Here is a 27,852-nt window from a genome sequence, read left to right on the forward strand (position 1 = left end):
CACGGTTGGTTTGCTGTTATGTAATTTATTGGTATACAGAGCAATATTTTTGTGTGTGCATGTCATTCTGCCACTTGCATCATGAACCCCTCCTTTAGTCCTCAAAAAAACACCCACCATACCGATTTATGTTTACACCACATGATCTTGCATTAACACTGGGAACTAGAATGCATGTTGAGGGTGAATTATTGCCATCGTTCATTTTTATTTTATTTGATTTCCTGCTATGTGCTATTGGTGATTAATGCATTTGTAACTTTCACTGCTTGGTTTTATTGAGTGTTACAGCTGGTAGCATGCTATTAAGCAAGGCAATTTAAGAAAAAAGTTACAAATACTGAAAGCTGCAGATGTTTATCCTCACCTTACTAAGTAGGTGAAGTTTATTTGATTATAGATTTATATGTTTTCCCAATTATATTCCCATTTTTCTTGTGTGGCACCTTAAAAGTCTCAGTGGAATAATTTTAATTTTTAAAAAATTTGATATTTTTCCTGTAACACTGATATTCAGAAACATCCAGATGCCCTTTTCTTTTTTTTTTGAGTGCAATATTGCTTTTAGTGCAAATAAGCTGAATTTTTCCACCATTAATATTTCAGAGCTGTGTAGGGAGCAAGTATCTCTTTTATGATGATTATTTTAACATATTTCTTCTGAAAGCATTACAAAAAATTGCAGCATGAAATGGAGCAGCACAATCCATTTGGAGAATACATTTAGAGCAGGTGTACAGGGCAGCTTTAGACAGCCAGAATATGGCAAAACTGTCAACGCATGGGTAGGCAAGACATCTCTACTAAAACCTGGCAATATCCATAGGCATCAGAGGGCAGCACCTGGAAACCCGACAAATATTTCAGAGGTCCTTTCCAACAATGACAATTCTGTGATTCTGTGTGATTCTGTGAAATGTACTGCAAGGAGAAAATATGGATGGGGCAGAGTAAGCCTTCAGCCAAGGGCAGCAGCAAGCGGGTGACCAGGACAGCACCAGAACAGGGGCCTGAAGTCTGCAAACTTCAATGGGAGCTGCACATGAGCAAGGACTACTGTTTCAGGCCTATCAAAAGCATTGGAAAGGTCATATGAAGTAATGAACATGTGGGCAGGGCAGGCTCGCTCATCCAGCAGTGGTGAGATTGTTGGATCTCAGCCAACAGCTGGCAGGCTTATTTATAGATGTTGTGCCATGGCCTCTGGACTATTATCTGAGTTCCTTATGCTCCATCATGAACTAAAATCTCACCTTTAACTGTCCTTAGGAAATTTTGTTAATCCCACTTAATAGAGAAACTGAGGCATTAACTTGCTTAAGCCAGTTGTAGGAAACCCGCAATAGTGTCGTGGATAGAACCTAGATTATCTGCACCCCAAGCAGTTCCTTTGAACATGGGATTCCCCATCTTCCCAAGCAAGGATAAAACTGCAGAAGGAAAACAATTCCTTGGTTCTGTGCATACGACCCTCCAAAGACTCTGCAAACATGGTGTTAACATGTGTGTGATATTCATCTGCAGAATTCAGAACCTGTAGTCAAACAGGAAGTGTTTTCCTCTACTAGTAAAACAAAGATTTTCAGAGTCAGATTTATTTTATGCCATTTGTGCTGAAGTTTCCTTTGGCCATCCAGTATATACTGGGCTTGAGAAGGAAATGGATTTTGTCTATGGAACTCTGTCCCATGCTGTGAAGTGTCTCAGTATCTTTACTTAATATAAAAATCTGGACTCACTGAGCTGAAGTGTTTTCTCATATAAAACAATTGGTTCCACTACAGTAATCAAGTCCTGTAAGACTTATTCTTGTAAAAGTTGGGGTATGGCATTCAGAGGAAATGAAGGCAGTCCCATAACTGCAAAATGGAACTGATATTTTTTTTCAGAGCAGCTACTTCCTCTTTTGTAATTTCTTTGGAGAATATTTTATGAAGTGCACATGTACAGGAAAGGACAGCAACTATAACCAAGACATCTCTGAAGTCAATCCACAAAGGAATTGAAGATGAACCCTTATCTGAGAGAAGCAACCTTTTTAGCACTTGAGGAAGTAAGCAGGCCAACTCAAGTGCACTTTGAGAACAGTAGAAAGCCTTCTGAACATATTAGTAGCGGAGCAAGGTCCAAATACTGCCTGAATTATGGCTGGTGAAAGCACTTGAGCAGATGGAGAAGAACCAGAGCATGAGGGCATAGTGAGGCCATTGCCAAAGGAGCCAAAAGAACCATGGTACAGAAAATCAGAGGAGGAACTGGGGTGCGGGACAAAGAGATCATTTATGACCTGATAAAGAAAGAGCAAATTCGCTACTGGTGATCACTCTTTGCTAGTTTTTACTACCATGAAGAGTGGGAGGAGACAGTGGGGTGGAGCTGGAGAAAAGAGAGAGAGTTCTTGCTAAATTCATACCAAGAGGAATCTTGTGCTGAATGAACTGGAGGGACATAACAACCAAGACCTTAAGTGATGCCCAAACAATCGAACCAAGAGGGCTTGGGTAGGTTTAGCCATCTTCAGACTTGCTGTATGCATCCTTAAGAGACACTCAGCATATGTATCTCCCAGCTCCAAGTAGAGAGCAGAGAAAATAGATGAAGATGCAGTTGCCTCATTTATTACCCTGGCAGGGGATTAGATACGGGCCCAGGGGGATGTTGTCTCTGAGGGCTTATAGGACTGGAGAGTTGAGGTCTTATCAGCAGGTACTAAGGTTACAGTATCTTGTGCTTGATTCAGAGTTCGTCTATAGTTGAGTATCAAAAGAAAAGTCCTTCCATGTCCCTATGTAGCATTACAAGTTTCTAGCCATGGTTTTCAGAAGAGAGCAGCTTCACAGTTTCACAGTTCGCTGTCCTCTCACTCAAAAGAGGGCTATCACCAACATCAGACCAGATCATAGTATACCAGGTTGCTAGAGCTTTTTGTGGCCAAGTCTTGAAAATGTCAGAAGTTGCAGATAACACCATCTCTCAAAAGAGCAAAGTATTTACACATTGATTGAGGGACTCTGCTTACTGTCTCTTTTAGTGATGAAGTTACACTGCTTCTTTGAGAGATTTTATTCTTCCAAGAAGTCTTCACATTCTTTTCCAATAATTCATTTTTAGATACTGAGTTCTGGCAGAAAAAGAAGTGGGCATATGACTCAAAAATTAGTCCTTAAAGCCACATTCAATTTTCCTCCTCCTAATTAATCCAATTGCAAGTAAAAATTCTGTTCATTTAAAGACCACAATTTTGTTTTAATTGGGGAGAAGGAGAAGCTGATACTTGAGAGAAGTGTGAAAAATAGCATATGCAAGTGAAAAGAGATTACATCTGCTAGTGAGTCTGCCAGTCCCAGTTTAGGTTTTAATAACTGTATCTGTGTAAGAACTGGAGGGTTTGTTTTTTTTTCAAATAAAGTTGCTTATAATGGCATCATACTTCTTGTCTCAGGAATGCCTTCTTTCCTGATGATGCTTTTTGATACAACCATGCTTGCTTCCCTGAGTCTTTGTGCTCTCCACCAGCAGAAGTCTGAAGACAGGGAACACAGCTTAGTCTGTTATTTAACTCTTTTGCCACCTGCAGTGTTGCCACTCAAGAGCAATATTTAGTCTGCTGTAAAAACTGATCCAGTGGACACTGGACTGAAAATTCCAGCTCCTTTCAAATAGGCCACCACCAAGCATTCACTGGGAGCTGTATTTTTTAACATCTCTTTAGAAGTTCTCAGGAATACCTGCCCTGTGGATTACACAATGCAACTGCAAGTGATGGACACACATCCAACTAACAGGCTGATTCCTTTTCTTACATCTGCCATCAGAATGGTGCCAAAGAATGTTTATCACTGTGCTAATAGGCACTTGATATATATAAATACCTATGTAATAATATATATAATGTATGTATGATATACATAGGCTGGTTTTGTTCACTGGCTAGTGTTTTCTGACGGATTTGATTTTGGAACTGCTTTTTAAGAGAAGTGCTACTGGACTTAGCTTAGTATTCATAAGTTATTTGGCTTATTGGTTAATTGTTTACTGCTGTCCCCAAAGATAGACACTGTCAAAATGAGTGTCAGCATCTCCCTGTGTTGCTCGAGAAATTCTTAGATGTTGATTCTTTTTGAGCTCAAAAGAGGACCTTGTGTCAGTATATTGCTCTTGTCTCTTTGTTATGTATTAGATTCTGCTAAGATACTGCATCTTTCTATTATGTGCAGAATATTTCTTGTTTGAAGAGTTTCCCCTGACTTTATCCAGCTGAATCTTCAGTGTAGTCTCATGATGACAAAGATGCCATAAGCATTAGGAGGCCTGGATGCATTTTAGTCAGCTTCTTTCTCCTGAGCTATTGAAGTTGACCTTTTTGATCATTACCTGACAGCTTTTTTAGAGAGAAACATCTAAAATTCATGCAAAACTATGATGAATTGATGAATTTGTATACAGACCATTGCAGTGTGGCAAGCTCAGAATCTTTCATGCTACAGTACCATGTTAGTTCCAGGAACCCTGGAAGGACTCCTAAGCTTGCATCTCAGTTATATTCAAACCTTGTCTTGATTTTAAAATGCTCTTGTGCTATACCTACACACTGACAGCTGTGGTCTGAAAAAACACCACTGGGATTCAGAGTGTCTGCCAACTTCTTGCCAGCACTCTATAATTTTGATTTTCTCATAGGCAGGGTAAAGTCGTAGGTAAGGTACATTTAGAGACACATGGAATGTGCAAAGCTGCTCAAATATCCAATATTAGACTTATAGATGCTGTCTGTGTAGCAGAGGGATAAAGGTAACCTTCTAATTGGGAGTGTTTTAAAACATCTAAGAGACATTTGGGGAGTATGGGCTATATATTAAACATATGTGGAAATTTCTTTTACGTAAGTGTATTATATTTGCATGTCTGGTTATTTGACTAACTAGACATTTGAAATCAACTGTGAAAGTGTACAAGCTTAGCTCCAATGAAATCAGTGGCAAAAAAATAATTTGCAGTTTTGTATGCTTAAATTATAGGAAATTAAGTAGAATATTGTGGCACTGAAGATGCATTACTGAAAGCTAGTTTAAAAACATGTTATTGTAAAGATAGGCATAGGCATTGTTCCAAATCATTATTCTTTGTGTGGGTGTCTCAGAAATTAGGATAGGCACACAGTATGAAATGGTGTTAGGAAAACTTTGTGACCTTCATTATTTTGGACCATACTTTCTCAGGATAAATCTATTTGCCTGCTCCCTAGAGGACTGAAATGTTTGGATTGCATTTCAGTGCAATACTTTTTTCTTTCAAAGATTCATATAGTTCTTGCAGAAAGTCTCATCATATAGTATGCAATCCAAAGACCATGGACAAGTCCAGAAGGTACTTTTGCAGTATGGTAGTGAAAAGTAGTTAACAGAGGGAGGAAAGAAGTATGACTTAGGCATTGTAGTTCAGCCACCAAAACAAGATTTAGTACAGAGGGAATTTGGGGAGTGTGCAGAACTAACATGCATGCCCATCTTCATCACTCTTGCATGGCCATTTCAGTTTTCAGAAGTTTGTGAGCTGCTTGGTGTGAATATGTGTGGATGCTCTGGTTTCTTTGCAGCATGCAGAGAATATTTGCATGTGAAAATCTGCTGGTTTCTGAAAAACATAAAGCTGAATGAATTTTCCTGTCAGGGATAAAGCAGGGAAGAAGAAACCAAGTGTTCTGTCAGGAGTATTTGCAATGTGCCAACCGATAAAAAAACTCATCATGTGCCAACCAATTGGAAACTAAATGTGTGCCATATGCCAAGCAGTTGGAAACTTTGTTCAGTTTTGATGTGGCTATTCTGAAGAAAATGTGCATGAAAAAAGCATATGTTTTTTGTCAGCCAAATGTGTGACAGTGCCATTTCCAGACTGTGCCATTCAATGTGTTAATGAAACTAATATTTGTATTTTTTTTCGTTGAATTCTTCCTCATCAGGTGAAAAAAGAATTCTTCCAGAACCCAAAGAAAATTCAACCAAAACCCACCATCTCCCTCCTTTTTGTTTGTTTAAATTAAAATAAAATAAAAAATCTCTTCCTTCCTGGCTCTGTCTAGGCACTGAGTTGTCAATGTCATGCTCGTGTGGGATGCCCATTTTCTGCGGATTTGCTCAAATCCTTGTGTGAATCCAACACTCCAGCTGTGGAAGTATGTATAAAAACAGTGGATTGGCTCCAGACAGCAAGTGAGGGGCTTTGCCAGGCCACTCTCATGTGCAATGTTGTCGTCACACAACATTCATCAGTCGGTTGCTCCTAATGTTCTGCATGCCATGGACTTGCTTTTTATTTTCTTTCCATAAGGCACTTGTACAACTTCCACGTTGCTCCCGTTTAGAGGGGTGAGCCTGAGGCAACTCCATCATTAAGTGAATCTCTTTCTCCCATTGTTCTCTCCACCAGTGAGTGCCAGTGAACCTGAACCAGAGACAGAGACAGAACCAGAACCAGACCCAGAGCAGGAGGCTGAGGCCGAGCAGGGAACGGAGACACCCAAGGAAATAGAGGCTACAGAGGTGGGACCAGAGAGTGAGGTGGAGCAAGGACCAGAGAGAGAGCCAGAAGAAAGTGCAATACTCAGTGAAAAAGAGAGGCAGAATGAGGAAGTGAATGAAAAAGACAACTGCTCTGCATCCAGCATATCCTCAGCAAGCAGCACTTTAGAGAGGGAAGAGAGAGAGGACAAGTTAACCAGTGACAATGAAACTGGTAAAGTGAAGCTTTTTCAACAATGAAGGGTTTCTGGTGGGGAAAAAAATGTTAAATTAGCAGCTCTCTTTTGTTAATTAGCTAACAAACCCTTTGCTTCTCTCTAAGACTTCCATCACTGTGGCCAGATCCATTTCCATTCTCTGCTTGCAAATCCACAAACTCTGATGGGGTTTCTATGTTTGAGGGACAGTAAGGCCTTGATGAAATGAGACTCAACACCATTTTCTTCCCCTAAGTTTATTGTGTTAACTATCAAATCATCGTGTGGCAGTGACTTGCATCTGTAGCTCCCAGATAATTTATTTGAGTTTTCTACACATAAAACAATGAGAGGAGGGTCCCTGTTGGTGTGGTTTTTCATGAGATTCCAGATACCTGTTCTCATGCTGTTAGCTTTCAGTGAAAGATGAAAAACAATGAGAACAGGGATGTTTGTTCCTTCCTTCAGTTTCCTCTCTTGATTAGATTTCAGATGGCAGAGAGAGATACATAGGAGCTGCTGAAGATAGGTCTGGGCTGTGGCCATCCTTAGCTCGTGTGGAGGAGGCACATGAAATAGACCTTGTGTGGAAAATACCAGTTCTGTAGTGACCAGGGGTTCTGGTCAGATATACCACCAGGCACCTGTAAAGGGTAGCCCAGCCTGGAAGACACCTTAAGAACCAGATTTCTGCCTGGAAAGATAGTGACAACCAGAGCTTGATGTGCAGCCCAGGTATGAAAGGCAGATTTTGGCCTCTGTTGATTAATTACTCTTTTCTACTTTTTTGTAGAGAGGTAAGGGAATGTAATGTAATTAGAGCATTTGGCTTCTGTGTCTTCTTAGGGTGGAACAGCAGAGTGCATTTTCCTAAGCTTTAAAATTATAGATAAGAAAAGAAAAATTGCCTTACAGTGTGAAAAAGAGGGATGACACCAAATTGCAAGGATTACCTCACAGGCATAAACTGTCAGATTGAACTATTCATTTTTAAACCTTCACTTTTTTACTTTTTTTTTTTCACTTTTTTTTTTTTTTCTTCCCTGGGAAGCATTAAATTAATTATAGTATAAATCTTAAGAGCTATCTTCTTTTTGACCAGCACCAAGATTGAGTTACTTAGAATGCTATTCTGCATTCAAATAATGTAGGAAAGAGAGGGGAGTTATGACAGATGAAAGTTGTCTTTACACTGTTGCATAGTCTAGGTGCAAATAAAGGAGAACAGGTTGCAGTTTTTTTCCCCTCATCTTGTCTGATGCTAACCTATTACCACTCCAATTAAAGTGCTTATGTACTTTTTGTTAAAAACTAAGAAATGTACCCTGATAGTGAAAAATGAAAGTCTTAAAATTTACCTACATTACCAATAAACTAAAGATTTATTGGGTTGTGCTATGCAGGAGGTCTCATGTAGAGAGTTGTTTGCTCTCTAGTAAGTAAGGAGGTTTGGAAAGCAAATGAGAGAGCTTTCTTCAGCAGTTCTCACATTCCCAACAAGCAATTTGCCATTTATGAGGTGGCCCATCTGCCCAGATACACTGACAAAGTAATGAAGCCTTTGGTTCTGGCTCCTCCCTAATTAGCTGTCCTGCTGAATTTGTCTTCCAACAAGTGTTGTTTCTCTCATGATATTCCAAAGTTTCACCTGTGGAGAAGAGGGCAGAAGAGGCCACCAGGGTAGCGAGAGTCTTCACAGCAATGATCTTGGATTAGCTAAGGCAGATGGAAGCAGACACAGGAACTCCAAATTAGAGATTGGGTTTCGGATAATTTTGGAGAGCAGTTTTGAAAAGGGATTAAATCCTGGAGGATCCCAGCTGGTGAAACAGAGAGGGTAGGTCTTGTAGGATTTATAGGAGGGATCCTGGGAGCAATCTTGAACATCTCTGAAGGAAAGGCTAGGAGTAGGGGGACTTCAGCTGTGTAAAATCTATGCTGTGGGAAGGATTTGTCTAGTGAAATTACCTCAGGGAAAAACCTGAGACACTACCTCAGGTCACAAATCTTGGTGAGAAGGCAATCCCATGGATAAAGTCTGAGGAAAAATAAACAGGTAATGGAAGCAGCCAAGCCTTCTGCAGAAAAGTAGAAGGAAATGGCTTTGGAGGTTGTATCCATTGCTGAAAAAAAGTATTTATTTTCTTCTGGTGTGAAGCCTCTGGACTAGTTTTAAAACGTGGCTTAGAGGTTAATCTGAATAGAGGGGAGAGTCACAGCTGTCCATATGCTTTCTGCTGTGAGACCCATCCTACGTTTTAACATGATGTCATTTTAAAAGGACACGGGGGAGTTGTGGGACCCTAGATGTGGATCTTATGGAGGGGACAACTTCTCAGAACACAGGGCTAGATATCCTGGTAAGAGAGAAACTGTTGATGAAGGAAACAGTAAAAGATGTTTAAAACTCTAAAGTGTTGAAAAAGGTGAGAGTGTAAGGGCAGAAACAAAGATTAAAAGAAAGTTTAAGAGAAAAGACAACTGGCTGGTATAAAAGAAAATCTTTACCACAAGAGGCCAAAAGGAAAACAGGCTAGCAAGGCCAGCAAAATAAGATGTGTTTAAGAAACAGAGTTTATAAAAATATATATTAATAAAATGTATAAAGACTGTGGGGAACAGAAGGAATCCCATGCAGGAAATACAGTAAGTGTGAAGAATTCTCTGAATCCATGCTTATTCACTTAATCTGATGCCCACTGGAAAAAGAAGCACCATAATTTTTAGACACACTATCCACATTGGTTAGCAGTATTATATTCAGAGAAATTCAGTCAAAGAGATGCTGACATAATTTATTTTTACAATTTGACAGCTATAGTTTGTTATTTATGGTGCTGTCTCAAACATGGTATTTTGCAGATTATTTTTGAGAAAAGCAGAAGTCAGAAAGATGAACCTTGATTACAGTGGCATGTTAAATTATTGTGGTGTGGCTAAAAAGCCATTGGGTTTACAATGCCATCATCTATTACAGGGAGAGTAACAGTGGATAATGACCAGTATTTTCAAAAATCTCTTAGAAAAGGTGCTCATATTCCTAGAAATAACTTCAAAAATCTTGTATATGCTTATACCCACCGAGTTGCCCTCAAAGCTGTACCCTGACTATGCTGCCTGCTCTGGGATTGAAATAGCCTATGTTGTGAAGATGGCCCATGTACCCAGCTGGGAGGTCTGCGGAGCAGCCAGATGTGAAAGCTGTCCTCCCCTAGCCAGCAGGGAGGAAGGTGGAGGAGTGAGCAGTGACTTGTTGACCTTGATGTCAGGAAGGGAAGATCTCTTTTATAAGGAAGATAAGGGGTGATTCCAGTTTATGGCTGGGTGAAAAGTACAATGAAAACCTGTTTTGTCATGATGTTTAAGCCCCATTCCAGATTAGTAAAGATTCTGAGCATTTATGCACTGTATAAAATGAACTGATGTAGTAAGTACGAAGTGAAACTTGACAGATTTCAGGAGAAACCTGAAACTTGAAATCCTGACTGTTATATAGTTCCTCCTTGGCTACAATTACTATTTTCTGCTCCCATTCCTTTTTTGAGAATTACTTCCAGCCCATCAAGGTTGGGCCATATATCATCACTGACACTTATTTTAAAATTTTCAAAGCTACAGCTTGTCCAGTTTCAGACTATTTGTGCATGTGTCCCCCAGATTTTTTTCTGGTGAGTTGAAGAGTGTTCTTGGTGCTCCCCTTGACTCTTCCCATCTCTGTGCGTGTGATTGCAGGTCCATGGTCACAGACCATTCAGGATGCTGGTGTGAATGAGCAGTGCAGCAACATCCTCAACAACAAGCGGTTTATGCTGGACATGTTGTATGCGCATAACAAAAAGCCCAAGGATGAAGAGGAGAAGGAGCTGGAGGCGAAGGAGGAAAAGAAGGAGACGGAGGAAAGCGAGGAGTCACTCACTAGCCTAGCCAGCAGGATTTCAATCCTTCAGGCCACGAAGCAGGCCAAAGATGAAAGTGTCAAAAAGATGGAGATCAGAAATCTGGACAACCAAGGCAGTGTGAAAGCCTTTGCAGAAAAATTCAACAGTGGTGAGCTGGCCAATGGGACAGCCATGCCTGAAGATGAAATCAGTGAACAGGTCCCCGAGAAAACACCAGCACAGCCAAAGAAGGAATCTGACTACATCTGGGATCAGCTCATGGCTAATCCTAGAGAACTTAAAATCAAAGACATGGATTTTACAGACTTGGGGGAGGAGGATGATGTGGATGTGTTAGACATGGATATGGGTCCTGGGGACTCCCTTGTTCCCCCTCCTCCACCTCCACCTTCTTTTCTGGGTTTGCCTCCACCACCACCTCCCCTGCTGTTTGGATGTCCACCTCCACCTCCACCCTCTGCTAATTTATTGGCTCCTCCTCCGCTGTTCAGCACTCCTCAGGGTATAGGGTCACCCCAGGTTTCTAGGGGTCAGCCAGCATTTATAAAGAAGAAGAAAACCATCCGTCTGTTTTGGAACGAGGTACGGCCATTTGAGTGGCAGTGTAAAAACAACAAACGCTGCAGAGAATTCCTGTGGTCGAAACTGGAACCCATTAAGGTGGACACTTCCAAACTGGAGCATCTCTTTGAGTCTAAATCCAAGGAACTGCCTGTCACAAAGGTACAACTCGTATTCAGCTTGCTATTATTTTGCTATTGTATTGGTATTCATTCTGACTTGGATCTAGGTGATTTATGTTGTTTATATGAAAAACAGTGGAAATTACTGGATGTGTTTCTAGCTTGGCCTATGACGGAAGATATTCCATGGCCTGAAACTAGAAGATCAGGCTAGGGTGGTGTATGTGCCAAGCTGCCCTCATCTATCAGGTCTGCCGGTTTGGGGATCTCTCTTCAGGTGGGGAATACCAACAAATTTTACATTAAGTTGTTTGTAGCTGAGTGCCAAACTAGGTATTGAAATCTAAAATATTTGCTGTTACAGTTATTTAAAGGTCACAGGGTGATGATTCATATCTGTATATTTGACAGTTCTTCACTTTTTAATACCTTTCTAATTGTTTTGTAAAAAGGTTAGAATATCAAACTGGATCTGTTGCAAGAAGCCTACACATGTGCTTTATTCTGCAGGATCAGTTTATGAGCTGGACCAAGTTTACTGCTATGCCCTGCAGGGGCGTTGGGGTTTTGTTTTATACTGGTGAACAGGCCTATTTTAAATCCTTAATTTGTATAAGGTAGCTATCAAAATTTTAGGATAGAAGCTGGCCCAGGAAATACCTCTGTAGCTAGAATTACCTTTTCTGTAGGAGCATAGTTATAAAATAAATAAAAGGCTTGTGACATGGCTGTTTAACATTAGACTCAATAACAAAGCAAAGTCTTTTATAGTTCAATTTAGTAGGAATTTGAAGTAGCATAAAAAAAAGTTATTAGTTCAAACATTTATTTTTCATGGCTACATACACTCTTTTTCTTCTAAGCAGAATAATCAGTAGCAGGAAAACAATGTTTTTTTCCAGTTAAATGCTACTAAAAGATGTCCATCTCTGTTATTTAAAAAAAAAATAATTTGCTTTTATGTTTACTGTGGATGCCTGTGTTTTGTAGTGACATAAAAACCAGCCCATTTGACCAGTAAGTTACAGAATCATAGAAAGGTTGGAAGGGACCTTAAAGATCATGAGGTTCCAACCTCCCTGCTATGAGCAGGGACACCTCACACTAGACCAGGCTGCACAAAGCCTCATCCAACCTGGTCTTGAACACCTCCAGGGAGGGAGCTTCCACAACCTCCCTTGGTAACCTATTTCAGCACCTTACTACCCTCATGGTGAAGAATTTCTTCCTGATGTCTAACGTAAATCTACGCTCTTTCAGTTTAAAACCATCACCCCTTGTCCTATCACTGCCCTCTCTGGTGAAGAGTCCCTCTCCAGCTTTCCTGTAGGCCCTTCAGGTACTGGAAGACCACTATGAGGTCTCCCTGGAGCTTTCTCTTCTCCAGGCTGAACAGCCCCAACTCTCAGCCTGTCTTCATAGCAGAGGTGCTCCAGGTCTTCGATCATTTTCGTGGCCCTTCTCTGGACCCTCTCCAACAGCTCCATGTCTTTCCTGTGCTGAGGGCTCCAGAGCTGTACACAGTACTCCAGGTGGGGTCTCACAAAAGCAGAGCAGAGGGGCAGAATCACCTCCCTGGCCCTGCTGGCCACATTTCTTTTGATGCTGCCCAGAATGGGGTTGGCCCTCTGGGCTGCAAGCACTGATGGCTCATGTCGAGCTTCTCATCAACTACCGCCCCCAAGTCCTTCTCCTCAGGACTGCTCTCCAACCGTTCTCCCCCCAGCCTGTATGGGTGCCTGGGGTTGCACCAACCCAGGTGCAGGACTTGGCCTTGTTGAACTTCATGAGGTTGGTACTAGCCGACCTCTCCAGCCTGTCAAGGTCCCTCTGGATGGTGTCCCTTCCCTCCAGGGTGTCAGCTACTCCACACAGCTTGGTATCATCAGCAAACTTGCTGAGGATACACTTAACCCACTGTCCATGTCTCCAACAAATATGTTAAACAGCAGTGGTCCCAATTCTGACCCCTGGGAAATGCCACTTGTCACTTGCCTCCACTTGGACACTGACCCATTGACCACAACTCTCAGGGTGCAGCCATCCAGCCAGTTACTTATGCACCAAGTGGTCCATCTGTCAAATCCATGCCTTGTCATTTTGAAGACCAGGATGCCGTGTGGGAAAGTGTCAAATGACTTGCATGGATCCAAGTAGATGACATCAGTTGCTCTGCCATTATCCACCATGTCTGTAGCCTTGTCATAGAAGGCCACCACATTGGTCAGGCACAATTTGTCCTTTGCGAAGCTATACTGGCTGTCGCCAATCACCTCCTTATTTTCCATGTGCCTTAGCAGATTTTCCAAGAGGATCTGTTTGATGATCTTGCCAGGCACAGAGGTGAGACTGACTGGCCTGTAGTTCCCCAGGTGTTTCTTTCCCCTTTTTTAAAAATAGGGACTATGTTCCCTTTTTTCTAATCAGTGGGAACCTCACCAGACTGCTATGACCTCTCAAATATGATGGAGAGAGGCTTAGAAACCACATTCACCAGCTCCCTGAGGACCCATGGATGGACCCTATCAGGTCCCACAGACTTGTGCACCTTCAGGTTCTTTAGATGGTCACGAACCTGTTCTACAGTAGGAGTACTTCGTTCTCCCAGTCACTGCTTTCACCTGCTGTGGTCTTTGCTATTAGGCTGGAACACTTGCTAGAGAAAACTGATGCAAAGAAGTCATTGAGAACCTCAGCGTTCTCGATGTCCTGTGTAGCTAAGTCTCCCATTTCCTTCAGGAGAGGGCCTACATTTTCCTTGGTTTACTTGAATATTTTACTTGTCTTTGGCTGGCAAAATTTGTCATATATATGTTATGCATCATGTATGTTACTGTTTGCTATTAATCTGCGGAAACTTGATGTCTCACTGTAAAAGTCCTCCATGTCACTTGTCTGGGTTATTAACTCAAAATAGTCATTCTTGGCTGAGTGAAAACACTGCAATTTGACAATCAGTCCCCCCATTAAGTACCTAGCAAGCAACAGATACATAATTATATGGTTCATGAGTAGATCTTGCTGTTGCTGTTCTTAGCTGAATTTTTTGTGACACAGATGCCTATAGATCTGAAACTTACGGTATAGCAGCTCTAAAAACCCATTAAGCTGATCATTCATTTAGCCATTGCTGAGATTAATTTCTCTGTCTAATTCTTTTGCTGGTGACATCATGGTGTGTTACTCCTCATCTCTCTCCCTGTACATGCAAATCTACCACAGATGGTTCATAGATGGAAGGAATGAGAGCATTTTCGTATTGCCATAAAACATTTAATTCCTCAAATTGAATGTGGAATTATTATATACTTGCCATTTCCAAAGTTTAGCTTTGTACTAAATGCCAGTATTGTAATGGATCTGTCTGGCTGATTTTTAATCATTATTCTCACCCAGAAATTTTGATAAAATTGTTGGAATTCTGATTTGTTTACTTTTCTGGTCATTTACCATGCACGTTCCAAAACTACCTTTGGCCCTTTCCTCTCCTCTTCTCCTCACGCTTGCTTTCCAGACCTGCCTGATGCTTTGGCACAGGTTTTGGCTTCTGACTGGAAGATGAGTGAGCAGGTTTCTTTGAAATTAGTGCAAGTCTGAGGAATGATTTAGGTGACTGCTTTCCTCTTGGTGACTAATAACTGCTCTCTGCATGAGACTTTATACTTTTGGCTCTGCTTCCACCGTCCCATAACACAGACATAGAAGTCTCATTGTCTCTGTAGAGAAGACAATAGTGACCAAGAATTGCCACAGTAGAAATTTACTCAGACTCAGAATGAGTGAATCTTCCAGGACAGGACATGGTCCTTAGATCAAGTGAGAGTGGGAATAATTAAGCAGACCACTGAATCTGTAAAAGACTTGAGGTTTGGTATGAAGATTGCACTCAAATTAGGACAGCTCTCGCTTTTTCCAGACTGCTTGGTTTATTTCCAGGGAGTACATTCCCCGTTGTGTCTAGTTTTGTGTCCAATGGCTGCAATCCAAACCAGGTTTATTCTATAATATCGTAAAGTCTGACTCACAGCTCAGTTGGTTCAGCTGAAAAAAAGCACAGAGCAACAAATCAAAAGTCCAATCTCCACGTTCCATAGCAATAGATGGAAGCAGGTGCATGGAAAAGGAACAGACCAGAAGGATGAGAGGAAAAGCGAAGTCAGGGTGTGTAGTGGGGGCTTGGCTCTATCTTGTGCATATGCTCTTTCATACAGCTGTAACCAATTTTACTCCAGTTTCTAATCCTTCACTGTGATTTCCACAACACACAGCTATAAACAGCTACTTCCTGGCTCATGAGAAGTTTTTCATTAAATACAATAGACTGCAATAAAATAAAGTGGATTTTAAATTGTAGGATATAATATAAGAGCTTGGGCAGGGGGGGGCCAGGCTAGGAGGGGACATTCTTGGTTTTAGGAAAACTTATGTCCCACTTTACTACATACACATTGATTGTAGTTAATGGAGCACCTTTAGTGGAAGAGTGCTTATTTTCTGGATTAGAATACTACAACATTCTGTTTGCAAATAGGAAGAGAGTGATCAGGTGTCCCCTTCAAGCCAGTCTAGAATTCCTTTCCTTCTCACCAGCCAATCAAAGCAGGTATTTTGGCAAAGTGTTTATTTTTCTGTGAAGAGAAATTAAAACACACAAACACTACTGAATCAAATGGTGTTGTTCAGCTCTTCTGCCATCCACTTGCTTCTGCATGTCATTTGGAAGTATTCTTTTCTGTATTTCATCTGTACCCCTTGGGACATAGTGATGATCCATCATGTGCCCACAGACATAAAAACTAGTAGGAGTGAAAAATTAAGAAACATGTTTTTGTGTGCACGTCTATACGTGCCTAGACACATATCCTTTTGAAAGCATTTGTTGCGATTTGAATAAATGCCAAGGCAAGTCATAAAGGTGGACCAGAATTTCTGAAAAAGATTGCGTGTCACAGACAAAGCCAGTGGCAGCTGAGTAATTCCATTTTAAATCCCCAGTGCTAAATTCTTCCTAATTGAGATAGAAATTAAAATGGCTGTCCCGCTCTGTTTTCCTCTGTACTATTGATGCAATTTAAATGCAGGAGATATTTCTAACTTGATTCTCATATATATTTACTTATTTATATGATGACTGGAAAAATAATACAAACATCTCTGCTTCCCTTGTTAATTAAAGCAATGAGTTCAGTTTTGGACTACGTGCTTACCAGACTACAGATCACATTCTGTGGGATAGTGACTGTTTTTCACTAACCTGTCTTGAGTACCCAGCCTTCAGTAGAGGCCACAGAATCTGGCTTGTTGAGTCTTGTAAAGATCTAAATTCACAACAATTGTTAATACATTGCAGGAATGTTTGTTTCCCACAAATTATACCACCTGATATATTTGTATTTTATAATTAATTTTGTATTTACATTTAATAATACAATATACAGCACTGCAGGGCTTACATCACACACTGACACATTAAAATATAGAACCAAGTGCAATAGTGCACTGTTCCCTCAAGCATTTGAAGTCATTCTTCATTTATGAACTTATAAAACAGAATCTGAAATCACCTAATATTGTAATAGAAGTTAATAGTTGCAGCTTATTTTAACAGTCAGACACTAACACATGTGCAATTTCATTGCAGACAAAAAGGAATTATTTTCCAAGTGGTAGGGTAATAAAGTTCATAGTAATAAAACTTTTCTCTTTTCTTCATCCTTTTATTTATTTGGAAAGTTTTTCTTAGTAACTCAGCCATCGTCCCCAGAATGGATTTAAAATCTCTTTTGCTCCTGTTTTTGAAAAGAGTTATTTACTCCAAATTTTTATTCCCCATATGCAGTTACAGCTCTGGAAAATACCTATGTACTTAAATCCCCTGCACAGCTCGTCTGTCTTTCGTAAGTCATCACTAAGGAGAGAGGGCACTGTTGCAATCTTAGTCATCCTAGTGGTTAGCATCATATGTCCCTCAAATGAATATGTCTCTCTTGTCAAACTTAAGAGCCTAAAAACAGAGCTGCAGATATGAGGCTTACTTAACCATACCGCATGTGGGAAGCCTAAATTTAACTCCTTCCCCCAGCCTTTTCCCTTCTGCATAAATTCTCTGGAGCTGTATAATTCTGTGCTGTGAAGAACAAGGTAAAAAGTGGTGGTTTAAAAAAGGCTTAGTGCGATACAGACTCAAGAGGAAGCAGTCTCTGGTGAACCTTGCTTTTTTTTATGTGGTCTTGGCCACTAACTGTGGTCCTGAAAATGTGATTAATGGCCCTGGAAGTAAAAATTACTGCTTTAAAGGAGAAGCTGCATCTCTGATCCTTAGGATAGCTCCCCAAGAAAAAGAGGATTCCCTTACTCAGAGTAGTGAAACTTCAAGGAGGCTTCAGGGGTGCTTTTAAGGTATTAAGGAGAGAACTGTTATGACAGAACAGGCATCTAAAAATTGAAAACAAATGTTATCTTTGATCTCCTAAAATTTATCCATGCAAAAATGTTTTTTCTTTTTAAGTTTTAAGAAACCCACCCCTCTCATTGTTTTCACACTTGCTTCATACCTTGTTAATCATGTTGGTATGATGGAACGGCTGTGGTGCTGCATACATGCTGGGCTATGCCAGAAAACAGCATCTTTGTAACGCTCTAACTGCATTCCCATTATGGGCTGATCCACAGCTGGAGGTACTTTGATAAAATCATATTTATTAATTTAGGCAGTTCTTCCAATGCAGAAGCAGCATGTAGACCTGGCAGTAGGGTGTTTTTTGACTCAGTGGTGGCTGTGGTACAGAACCAAAGGAAGTGGAGAACAAAGCCTTGTGGTCTGAAAAGCAATCCTGAGCACAGATCAAGACTGGGGCAGTAAGTCTCCTCCTGGACTTCCCCCAAGAGATGCAAGAGGCACTTCTGCAGTAGACATCACGGAATATTCTCTATTCTGAACAGCTGTATGGGCTGCCACATGGAGCCTGGAAAGAGGGGATTGCTTAGTCTCTCTCTTGGCCCCTTTGAGGTGCACCTGTGCTTGAGGCTGCTGCTGCCGCAGCCACTAACCACAGTCTAGGTAACAGGCTCTACAGGGAGGTCACAGCCTACTCTACGCTGAAACATGAGTTTCTGTGAAGTGTGTCTTTGCTTGCTTGTATCAATGTGCTGGTCCTGTCCTCCTGTGATTGACAGCATCCCCCAGTCCATCTGTGATAGGGCAAAGGAAGGGAAACAGAGGAAGGGTGTTTCCAAAGTTCATCTCTATGGAGAGGGAGGAAAAATCCCTGTGTATGAGGAGCAGAGGCCTTTCCTCTTGCAGCTGCAGGGTATATAGCATAGGTAGTTGCCAAAGAGACACCTTTTGGCATGGGGCAGAAGGAGAATGAGAGGCATGCTGAGGTGTAAAGGCAAAGACCATGTTCAACAATGTATATTATTCCATATAAATAGTTTGTGAGTCATCTTGCCCTGTTGGTTCACATTTTGCCACTATGAGGACGGGGAGACAGAGGAAGAAATTTCTTGGGTATTCTCTGGAATGGAATTGAAACCATACATTGTTCTTTGTGCTTTCATTGTTATTTATAATGCAGTTTATAATGGAGGTAAAATCCAAAGATTATGTCTAGTCTCAAATACCACTTCAAAGAAAGGAAAAAGGTTGATCTTTACCTGTGAAGGGCTTGACTCACATGTCGTGCGCAGCAAGGTAGAATACCCTTCCTCTGTCAGCCAGACACAGGAGAGTGCTGTCATGCAGGTGGGAACCAACCTGTTTCCCAGCCGGAGAGGGTCAGTGACCACTCTGGGTTGATGCATCCAAGAGGGAATTGAGCCCCAGAGCCCACGGGCCACCTGACTGCAGCCCCACTGCCCATGCACTGGCTGGTTCTACCACAAGGCAGACCTCTCGCCTGGCAGAGGCAGCTTCAGACTTTTTTCAGATTGACTAGTGCCCTGAACTGCAGCATCCCCAGCCCCCATGGTGTCTCCTGTATCTCAGGCTATCTCAGCTTTGCACGGCCTCTGAGACTGTGTTCAGCTCTCTGGTTAAATCCTGGCAGCCCATGCTGACACCAGCAAGGCTATTGTAGAAGAATTCAGCTATTTTGGATGGCTATAAATGCCTTAGATTTACATTCAGTGTCAGCACCTCTAAGTAGGGGAAGTCAATAGTGAGAGTGACTTTTTCTTTATAAAACAGACTAGAGGAATAATATTCTTTTTCTCTTCTTTACCAAGAAAACTGCTGCAGACGGGAAGCGACAGGAGATCATTGTCTTGGACTCAAAACGAAGCAACGCTATTAATATTGGCTTGACTGTGTTGCCCCCTCCCCGAACTATCAAGACTGCTATTTTGAACTTTGACGAATATGCCTTAAACAAGGAAGGAATAGAGGTAAGAAAGAGTAGCTGATGTCTTCAAGTCTGCATTTTCAATGTTTCCTTTTTTTTTTTTTTATCTTGCATGTGGTACTGGACAGGCTTTCCATTGAACAGGGAAAAGGGGATGTATTATATCATAAATGAGAGCTGAAACTCATCACATTAATGTAATGTGCTCAGAAGCATGTAGTATTCACCTGAAGTTTGGCATACTAGGTAAAGGGTCGATTTCTCTTCTGTGTTTGTCTCTTAAGTTTGAGTAACAGCAGTTCTAAATCCTGTCAAGATTTTTGGAGTATTATCTGTTCCTCTGGAACTTGACTGAAATACTGTGAGCAGCAAGAATAGGCAGTGAGTGACTAGGGCTAATGTAACTGGTACATGGTTTAATAAAGTTCATGCCCAGCTAGCTGTTGGAATCATTCTAGATTGTATATCTAATGGAAAACAAATACAGTGACTAGTTCTACTCAAAATAGCATTTCTATGTTGCTGTTGTTTGAAAAAAAAAACAGTTGGTATAAAGATTACGGATGATGTAAGTTTTACCATTACATGTTTGACTTTGCAGATACTTACGCCGAGGTCCAAGATGAGCTCTGTTTATTATTTTTTTTATCAAAACATTTTTCTTCTATGAAGTGTGAAAAGAAGCCTGCTGCTCCCCTGTTTTTTTCATTGTGGTTGTATTCATTTCAAATATTTTTTATGTATAGTTATTTATTTATATATTTATTTTGAGTAAGCCTACATCATGTAGTAAGAGTAATCTGCACAACTACAAATCTCAAGCAGTGGCTGAGCTGCAGAGGTCATGTATTGAGTCACAGTCACCTTTCAGTGGTTTGGCACTGTGTTTCATGATTTCCCCCTTTCCACCTTCACTATGCTGACTGCAGAAGAAAATGAGAAAAGCTGGCTGGAATGAAAATGCAGTTGCTGGCAGTAACATGCAAGAGAAATACTTAAGGGAAAAGATTGTTCCAGCTAGCACGCAAGGCCTGATTTTTCCCTACTAGAATACAGTATTGTATAGAATATAGTTTCTTCCCCAAGCCATCATACTTATTTGCTATATACATACCTTACTCATATATACATACCTTTCAAGGGCATGTAGTGATAGGACAAGGGGGGATAGTTTTAGACTGGAAGAGGGGAGGTTTAGATTAGATATTAGGAAAAAATTATTTAGTGTGAGGGTGGTAAGACACTGAAACAGGTTGTCCAGGGAGGCTGTGGATGCCTTGGAAGTTTTCAAGGCCAGATTGGATGGGGCTTTGAGCCACCTGGTGTAGTGAGAGGTGTTCCAGTCCATGGCAGGGGAGGTGGAACTAGATGGTATTTCGGGTCACTTCCAACCTAAACCATTCTATTATTCTGTGATTCTGTATTATGAATGTGACAAATCAGGCTAAACACATAATTTTTCATGACCCAGCCTCTGTACCCGTCACTGCAGTTTGCAATACTAAGCTTTAAAGTGTTTCAGAGAAGTACCCCTCCAGAAGAGCCCAACTTGCAGACTACTGGTTAGATCTCAGTGCTTTAGGCAGTGTTTCCATACAAACTCCACCATAAAATGACTGATAAAAAAGGACACATCTTTCTTATCTTCCATGTATCATCTCCTTTGAATTGAGTCCTTCTTACCACTTCAGCTGCTTTGCACAGCTCACCCTTTCCAGCGCCAACATTTGTAGCTGGGCTGTCCATCTGCCAACCACCTGTGGTGTCCACAGTTGTGAGTGCCCTGTACTACCACATTTGGGTGGCCTTTCCATTAGCTGCCAGAAACCCTGCATTCTGCTGATTGCTGCTTTGCTTGTGCTGTTTAACTTTTGTTAGTAATCCATGCTTTTTAACTTCAAATATGTAACTAAGTTAAAAGAAACAAATTATCCATATATTTTAAAATCCTCTATACCTAAGTATGTTGTGCATTTTAGGCCGTGTGTTTGAAGTGATTAGGCACCCCTGCACTGTGAAAAAGGGCAGAAAATGGGGCATCATTCTAGAAAGGCAGATGTAGTCCATTTAGTATGCAGAGCAGGCACTATTAGAAACGTATTTTCAAAGGAAGGCACAATGTGAGTCTGTAAACATGCATCAATCCAACTAACACGTTTTTTGCCACCTTACATTTGCCAAGGTGGTTGTGTTTTCCTTTCTTTCAAAGCTTGGCATTCCTTGTGTTCAAACAATTCAGAGCTCGCTATGGGATAAAAAGCTGCCTGCTTAGCATGGATGAGAGCTTTCTGTGAGCTAAGCAGAAGAGGCAAGCTTAAAATCCTGGCATCTCTTTTTAATGAAGTGTATCGGGGCAACTGCAAGAACAAAGTCTAGCGAACCAGTCCTTGGTGCTTATCTTTAGTAAAGGAAATGAATGGATCCCTCTGTAAAGTGCTTCTCAGTAAGGGAACACAGATCAAAATAAAATTACACCAAGGAGTAAGATTAGTTTAGCAGAGTAGAACTGGGATAATGCTATGAGGAAATTAGGTGGGTTGCTTCATGCTTTGCAATATAGCTTTGTGATGCTGCACAATATTGCATTGCATTGGTAGGTATAGCTTTCAGTAAAACTATTTGAAATTTAATAACTCACCAGATATGCTAGGACCTCTATACCCACATTTGTTGAGTGCTTTGGAGTCCATGTGTCTGGAGTGGCTAGGTAGCCCTGAGATATAAAAAAGGGGTAAGAAATAGAGAGCCTGGTGTTAAAAAGGCACATGGTGAGCTATATAAATAAAAAACAAAATTAGATTTTTTGAAACGATTGAGGTATTTGTATTTTTGTTCTGAGACAAAGACAGGGCTTTCAGCAGCAGGGGTGATCCTCAGCAGCTGGCACCACAATTACAGGCTCTTTCGCTTGGCATTCTCTGTTTCACATACTACAGTACACAGCACAGCAGCCTTGCAGTACTTGGACTCAAATGCTTTTTGTCATCTCCATCTGCCTTGTGATGTTTACATAAAGCTCGAGGAGGAGAAGAGTCCCTTGGGAAATAGAGCTTACTGTTTCGTTGCGCTTTTTAAAATGCCTGAAAGCAGTGCAAAAGCTCTGGAGTGAAGGCCCTGTACCACCACAAAATACTTGTGGGATCCCTGTGTAGCGGCCAAAAGCCCTAGTTATTTGTAGGAAGCCATTGAGAATACTGCTGAAGTGTTAGCCTTCAAAAATGCATCAGAAGCATTTTTACATCCATCACATGGCTACTGCTTAACTCGCCTTGTATGGTTGTTCATATGATCCTATTTGCAAGCTGTCCTCGTTCAGGGCAGGGTGTTGGCTTCTTCTTGATTTTTGAAGAGCAGAGTAGGCACTAGGAGACCTGACTTCTTCAAAGGGCACTCTGCAAAACAGTTCTTACAAGTTTCAGACTCAGTCTCTCTTTTTCATTAGATGAGTATTGGTTAAGCACTGAGAAATGCCCTGAAGCAGCTATGTATAAATATCTAGTTTGATGTTAGGTGTGACCAAAGTTACAGATTTCAGCATGGATGGATGGATGAGTAGCACAAAACAAATAGACAAATGCTATCAGTCAGAACAGGTGTACATCAGAATAGTTTCCAGTCATTGACAGATGAAGGAAAGCACCAGAGTGTATTGCAGTATTTTCCTCCTGTTCTTTTTTCCTTTTTATTAAGGTAGAAACTTGCAGTGTCCAAGCAAGTAGGCTTTTTATTTTTTTATATATTTTTAACTGAAAGCAGAGCCAACAGGCCAGCACTGTGCAAGGAGCCAGATGAATTATTGGTACTGGAAGGGGGCAGATGTGCTACTTTGATGAACTGGCTATGTCCAGTGCTGGAACAAGGCTGTAGTTTGGATTGGCAGGTCTGATAGCTCTTTGGCTGTATTTTTATTATTCCCTCCTCCCCTCCACAACATCCTCTGTCATTATAGAAGGCTAAAGCAAAAACATGTCATTCCTCAGATGAATAAACATTAGTTGTGTTGAAAATCTACTGCTTTGTTTTAATGAGGCATGGATCAGCAGGGTAAAAACCTCCACTTATCTGATGCTTGTATGTTATTTTGCTTTTCTTTTTCATTTTGAAATACATTTGTTATCTTAAAAACTAATTAAGAAGCAATACCTTAGAGAGCAGTACTTTGAGAAGGACAGTTGCCACGTGTGTGAGTAAGCATGTAAAATCTAAGACTTTTGAGCCATACTGACAGCAGAAATGAAAAATATTGAAATCCTTTTTCATCAATATTTTAGACTTTTTAGATCAAAACCAAAAAAAAAGGCCGTATGTTATGCAATGCTTAATACAACTTTAAAGTCAATGTCTGTTCCTTTGGAAGTTGTCCTCATTTTGAGTGAGGTTTCTGGGAGTCACCTAATAGACTGCAATAGTTGTCATGTTTCCTAAAAAAAAAAAAACCTACACAGACCCAACAAAAAATAATACATTATGAGAAGAGCAAGGTATGAGAGACCTCAAATTATTCCTGTGCACTGGAAAATTTTTAGATATTGAGGCTAAAAGGGACCTGCTTTCTATTCTGACCTGCTGTAAATCACAGGCCAAAAGATTTCACTCATTCTTCCCTCACTCCATATGTACTTTACAGAAAGGTGGTGCGTTTTGACTTAAATGTGGAGGCTGAGGAGAGGAGCCCTCATCAGTCTTCTTCCTGTGTCTCCTTGAGCATTTCTAGACATGATTGACCCTATCTACTGAGTACAAATATAAAGAAAAAAGCATTTTAATACAGAAGTGTTTTTCAACAAACTGCAGATGGTTGAGACAGCAGGCCTGTTTTGCTTTCTTCTGCTTTGGGTTCGTTCTTGTTTATTACAGTGTGGTCCTAATTTAGCAGCCAGACTTGAGGACTTCTTTGTCACTGCTGTGAAGTCACCCAGGTCCAGCCCTTTCTCACCTCTTGGACCCATGACTGATGCTTGCCTCTTCTCTCCCTTCACAGAAAATCCTGACCATGATCCCGACTGAGGAGGAGAAGCAAAAGATCCAGGAGGCGCAGCTGGCGAACCCTGATGTTCCCCTGGGCAGCGCTGAGCAGTTCCTTCTCACCCTCTCCTCCATCAGTGAACTCTCTGCCAGGCTCCAGCTCTGGGCTTTCAAGATGGACTACGAAATAGTGGAAAAGGTGAGGGGAAAACAGGGACGCAGGGGTGGAGGCTCTGCTGAGGCATTGCTTAATCTTTTCCTGACCTTGTTATTATATGAGTGCATATTTTGAGGAAACAGTAAATGGGTCACTTTTGTTTCGGTGGCCAACCAGGAAACAGCTAAAATGTTCCTTCATAATCTTTTCCTTCTATAAAAGAAAATTAGAGATTATGTCTTCCTTCCTCTAATTAGGCAGTAATGACATTGGAACAAAGAAGAGGGCTAAATCCTTACCACATCTTCTCCAGATGTTGTTTTTCAGGAAATTCTTACTTCAGAGCAGTAAGAATTTTTCTTTGAATAAAGATTGAATGAGGACAACAGTATTCAGCCTTTTATTTTTAATAAAAGTATTGATCTTTAATCCATTTGAATGAAGGAAAGCACTATCCACCAAAGTTATTGCTGATTATAACTCTCTTTTAAGTTATAAACAAAATATAAGACATCCTTGAGGGGTGCTCTTTGCAGTTCAGTGACAGTTGTTGCCTCCTTCTTCATGGATAGCCTTTATTCAGAGAACACTATAATTGGGTTGTCATGTATAATGAATCACAGACAAAAATTTCATACTGCATATAATTTTGGTGCATAGGTGAAGCAGAATGAAACTGTGTAGACGATTTCAGCTACTTGATGACTTCAACAAGCTCTTTCAGGAATATCTGTGCAGGAACCTTCTTCTGTCTGTGCCTCTGGTGTATATCCCATGCATTGGGGATACTCTTCAGGCAGCTCTCTCCTGTATATATTAATTTATCTGTATCTGTGCACATATGTGCATATTAAAAAACTGGTCTAACTTGGTTTGATACAGATTTTGAGAAGTGGGACATGCTTCTGAAAATGCCTTCTGTTTACCTAGCCGTAGTTCTTTAACGAGTTATATGACAGTGGATTGATTTGCAGGTGATGCTGTCAAGATTACTTAACCTCTGTTTAATTTTCGTAGATTTGAGGAAATGCAACCAGTAATAATCAGGATTTTTTTAATGGTGTCATTTTAGTTTTAGGCATTTACATTTCTAAAATGTAAAACATAAAATACTTGTGTCTGCCCAGAATACTGTTATACTAGTTTTGTTTTGTTTTGTTTTGTTTTGTTTTTTCACTCTGGTACAGCTATTTATTCTGCTTTGAAGTTACCACAAGGGTAAAATTGTTCCTTTCATGTGAACTGAGTTAGCTGTAGCTGGTAATCTGTCTATACCTAGACTTGCTAGCTTCCTCTCAATCAAAAAGTAACATTTGGAGCGCTGCTAAAAGCTGAAGAACTTCTAATAGTTTTCCTGTTGCTGGGCCTATAATGTTTACACCACAAAGTTAATTAATTGCTAGCTAAAATCCATGTAGAATGGATGTTAGTATAAAATGTCTCAAATACCTAAGTCATTCAAAGAAGCAATACCTGGAGTGAAGAGAGGACCAAGATTTTTATGCCTGTTGAAAGGCAGATAGGCCTAAGTACCATACTTACCATAAAATGGTACAGGAAATAACATGATAACTGATGAAATAAGAGGAGTGTGTGATAAGAAGCCTAGCAGACAAATCCAGGTCTGTCAGAAAGCTTGGATCTTATTTGGGTGAAGAGGAAGATGTGGGATCAGACATCAGAGGTACAAGAGGTACGTTACTATTGCTTCCATAAGGCTGGAAGTTTTAGATGGTCCATGGTATCAACAGTGTGCAATAACCTGAGGTGTTGATGTAAGGCTGGAGTTCTCATTCATGAGACTCTTTTGCTAATCAGCTGAGAATATAGTTTTGCCTAAATTGGTCTTAGCTCCAGCTCTGACCACGTGAAAGAAAAACAGCATGAAATTCCTCAGGAGAAGGGTTAAATGAGATATTGTTCATGTTTGTAGAAAAGCTTTCCAGGAGTAATCAAGGAAGTAATCTCTCTTGGCTTGAATGTAATTAACTAAGGCAAGCCACGGTAAATTTATAGGGGGCAGCTTCGGACTGTGAGGGGCTGAACTGGGTGAATGAATACTCATTCTTTGCTGTTTACAGAAAGTAAAAAAGGAAAACTCTTTCCAAATTATCTGTTTGATAATGCGTGTGATGTTTTGAAATGTTAACACGTATCTAAGGTACTGCATGCCTACCGAAGTTCATCAGTGGAACAGTAACAGTTTCTCATTGTTCTTTTGGTATCATATTTTAAAGGCAGAGACAAAGGAGGTAGAGTTTCAACTTTAAGTCTTCGTTATCAAACTTGTAATTGCTCTGAAAAATTACACTCTGTTACTGCTAGCTCTTTGTACTGAACTATCGATGATGCAGATGCTGTCAAACTTCGTTATCTCCAAGGGAGTTTAAAGGCCATAGAAAGAGGCATAGAATCTGTAGTTGTCCTAAATCAGGTATGTCTTTTTCTTACGGTCATTGCGGGCAAATAGATCCTTATTGCTGACAACTTTAAAGGACCATAAATTAATATAAGTAGGTGTAGAAAAGAGAAAAGTAGAGCTGGGAAAGAAAAGGGCTTGCCTCAGTTTCTCTTCTGAGCATAAGATTACTCCTGACTCCAGCCTTCCTGAGGACAGTGTGCTGTAGAAATAACTGTTCAAAAAGATTGTATTTTTGAGTGATGCTGAATCTGTCTGAACATTTTTTAAAGTGCATCAGAGCTTTTTTAATTTTACAGTATGATCCTGATACTTTCTGTTGTGTTAAAAGAATGTGATACTTTATGCAGGCCAGTCTTGTTTAAATGCAAATATGGCAAATTATATTTTGGTCATCTCAGACCAAGTTTTTACCTCTTCCAGAAAAGCATACAGGTGAACTTGTTTAGATGCAGTAAGCTAAACTTGTTACTAGTATACCAGGTTGGTAACAAGGCATATGCCAGATCAGCTGCACAGGACACATGGGCTGTATCCTCCCTGTCCCAGGACCACTAGATTTGTTGCACACATATAGTTCAATTTTCTAATGCATGTGCATCAAACATTTATCAGTTATTTTCAGATATCTCACAGCCAGAAATTCTGGACCAAGCCTCAAATTTCATT

General features: G+C 40.6%; 1 protein-coding gene across 11 annotated transcripts in view; it reads left to right on the top strand.

Moving 5' to 3' along the window:
- The window catches only part of FHOD3 (formin homology 2 domain containing 3), a 383,220-nt gene that overhangs the window by 308,103 nt on the left and 47,265 nt on the right, over window positions 1-27,852 (top strand). For 10 of the 11 annotated variants that reach the window (XM_051610566.1, XM_051610567.1, XM_051610569.1 and 7 more), the window contains 4 exons: window positions 6,430-6,735; window positions 10,451-11,340; window positions 19,527-19,685; window positions 24,624-24,806. In XM_051610566.1, coding sequence (XP_051466526.1) covers window positions 6,430-6,735; window positions 10,451-11,340; window positions 19,527-19,685; window positions 24,624-24,806 — 1,538 coding nt within the window. The remainder of the gene's footprint in view (window positions 1-6,429; window positions 6,736-10,450; window positions 11,341-19,526; window positions 19,686-24,623; window positions 24,807-27,852) is intronic. The other variant, XM_051610573.1, reaches the window with a different exon arrangement.

The sequence above is a fragment of the Apus apus genome, chromosome 2 (assembly GCF_020740795.1).
Source record: "Apus apus isolate bApuApu2 chromosome 2, bApuApu2.pri.cur, whole genome shotgun sequence".
NCBI lineage: Eukaryota > Metazoa > Chordata > Aves > Apodiformes > Apodidae > Apus > Apus apus.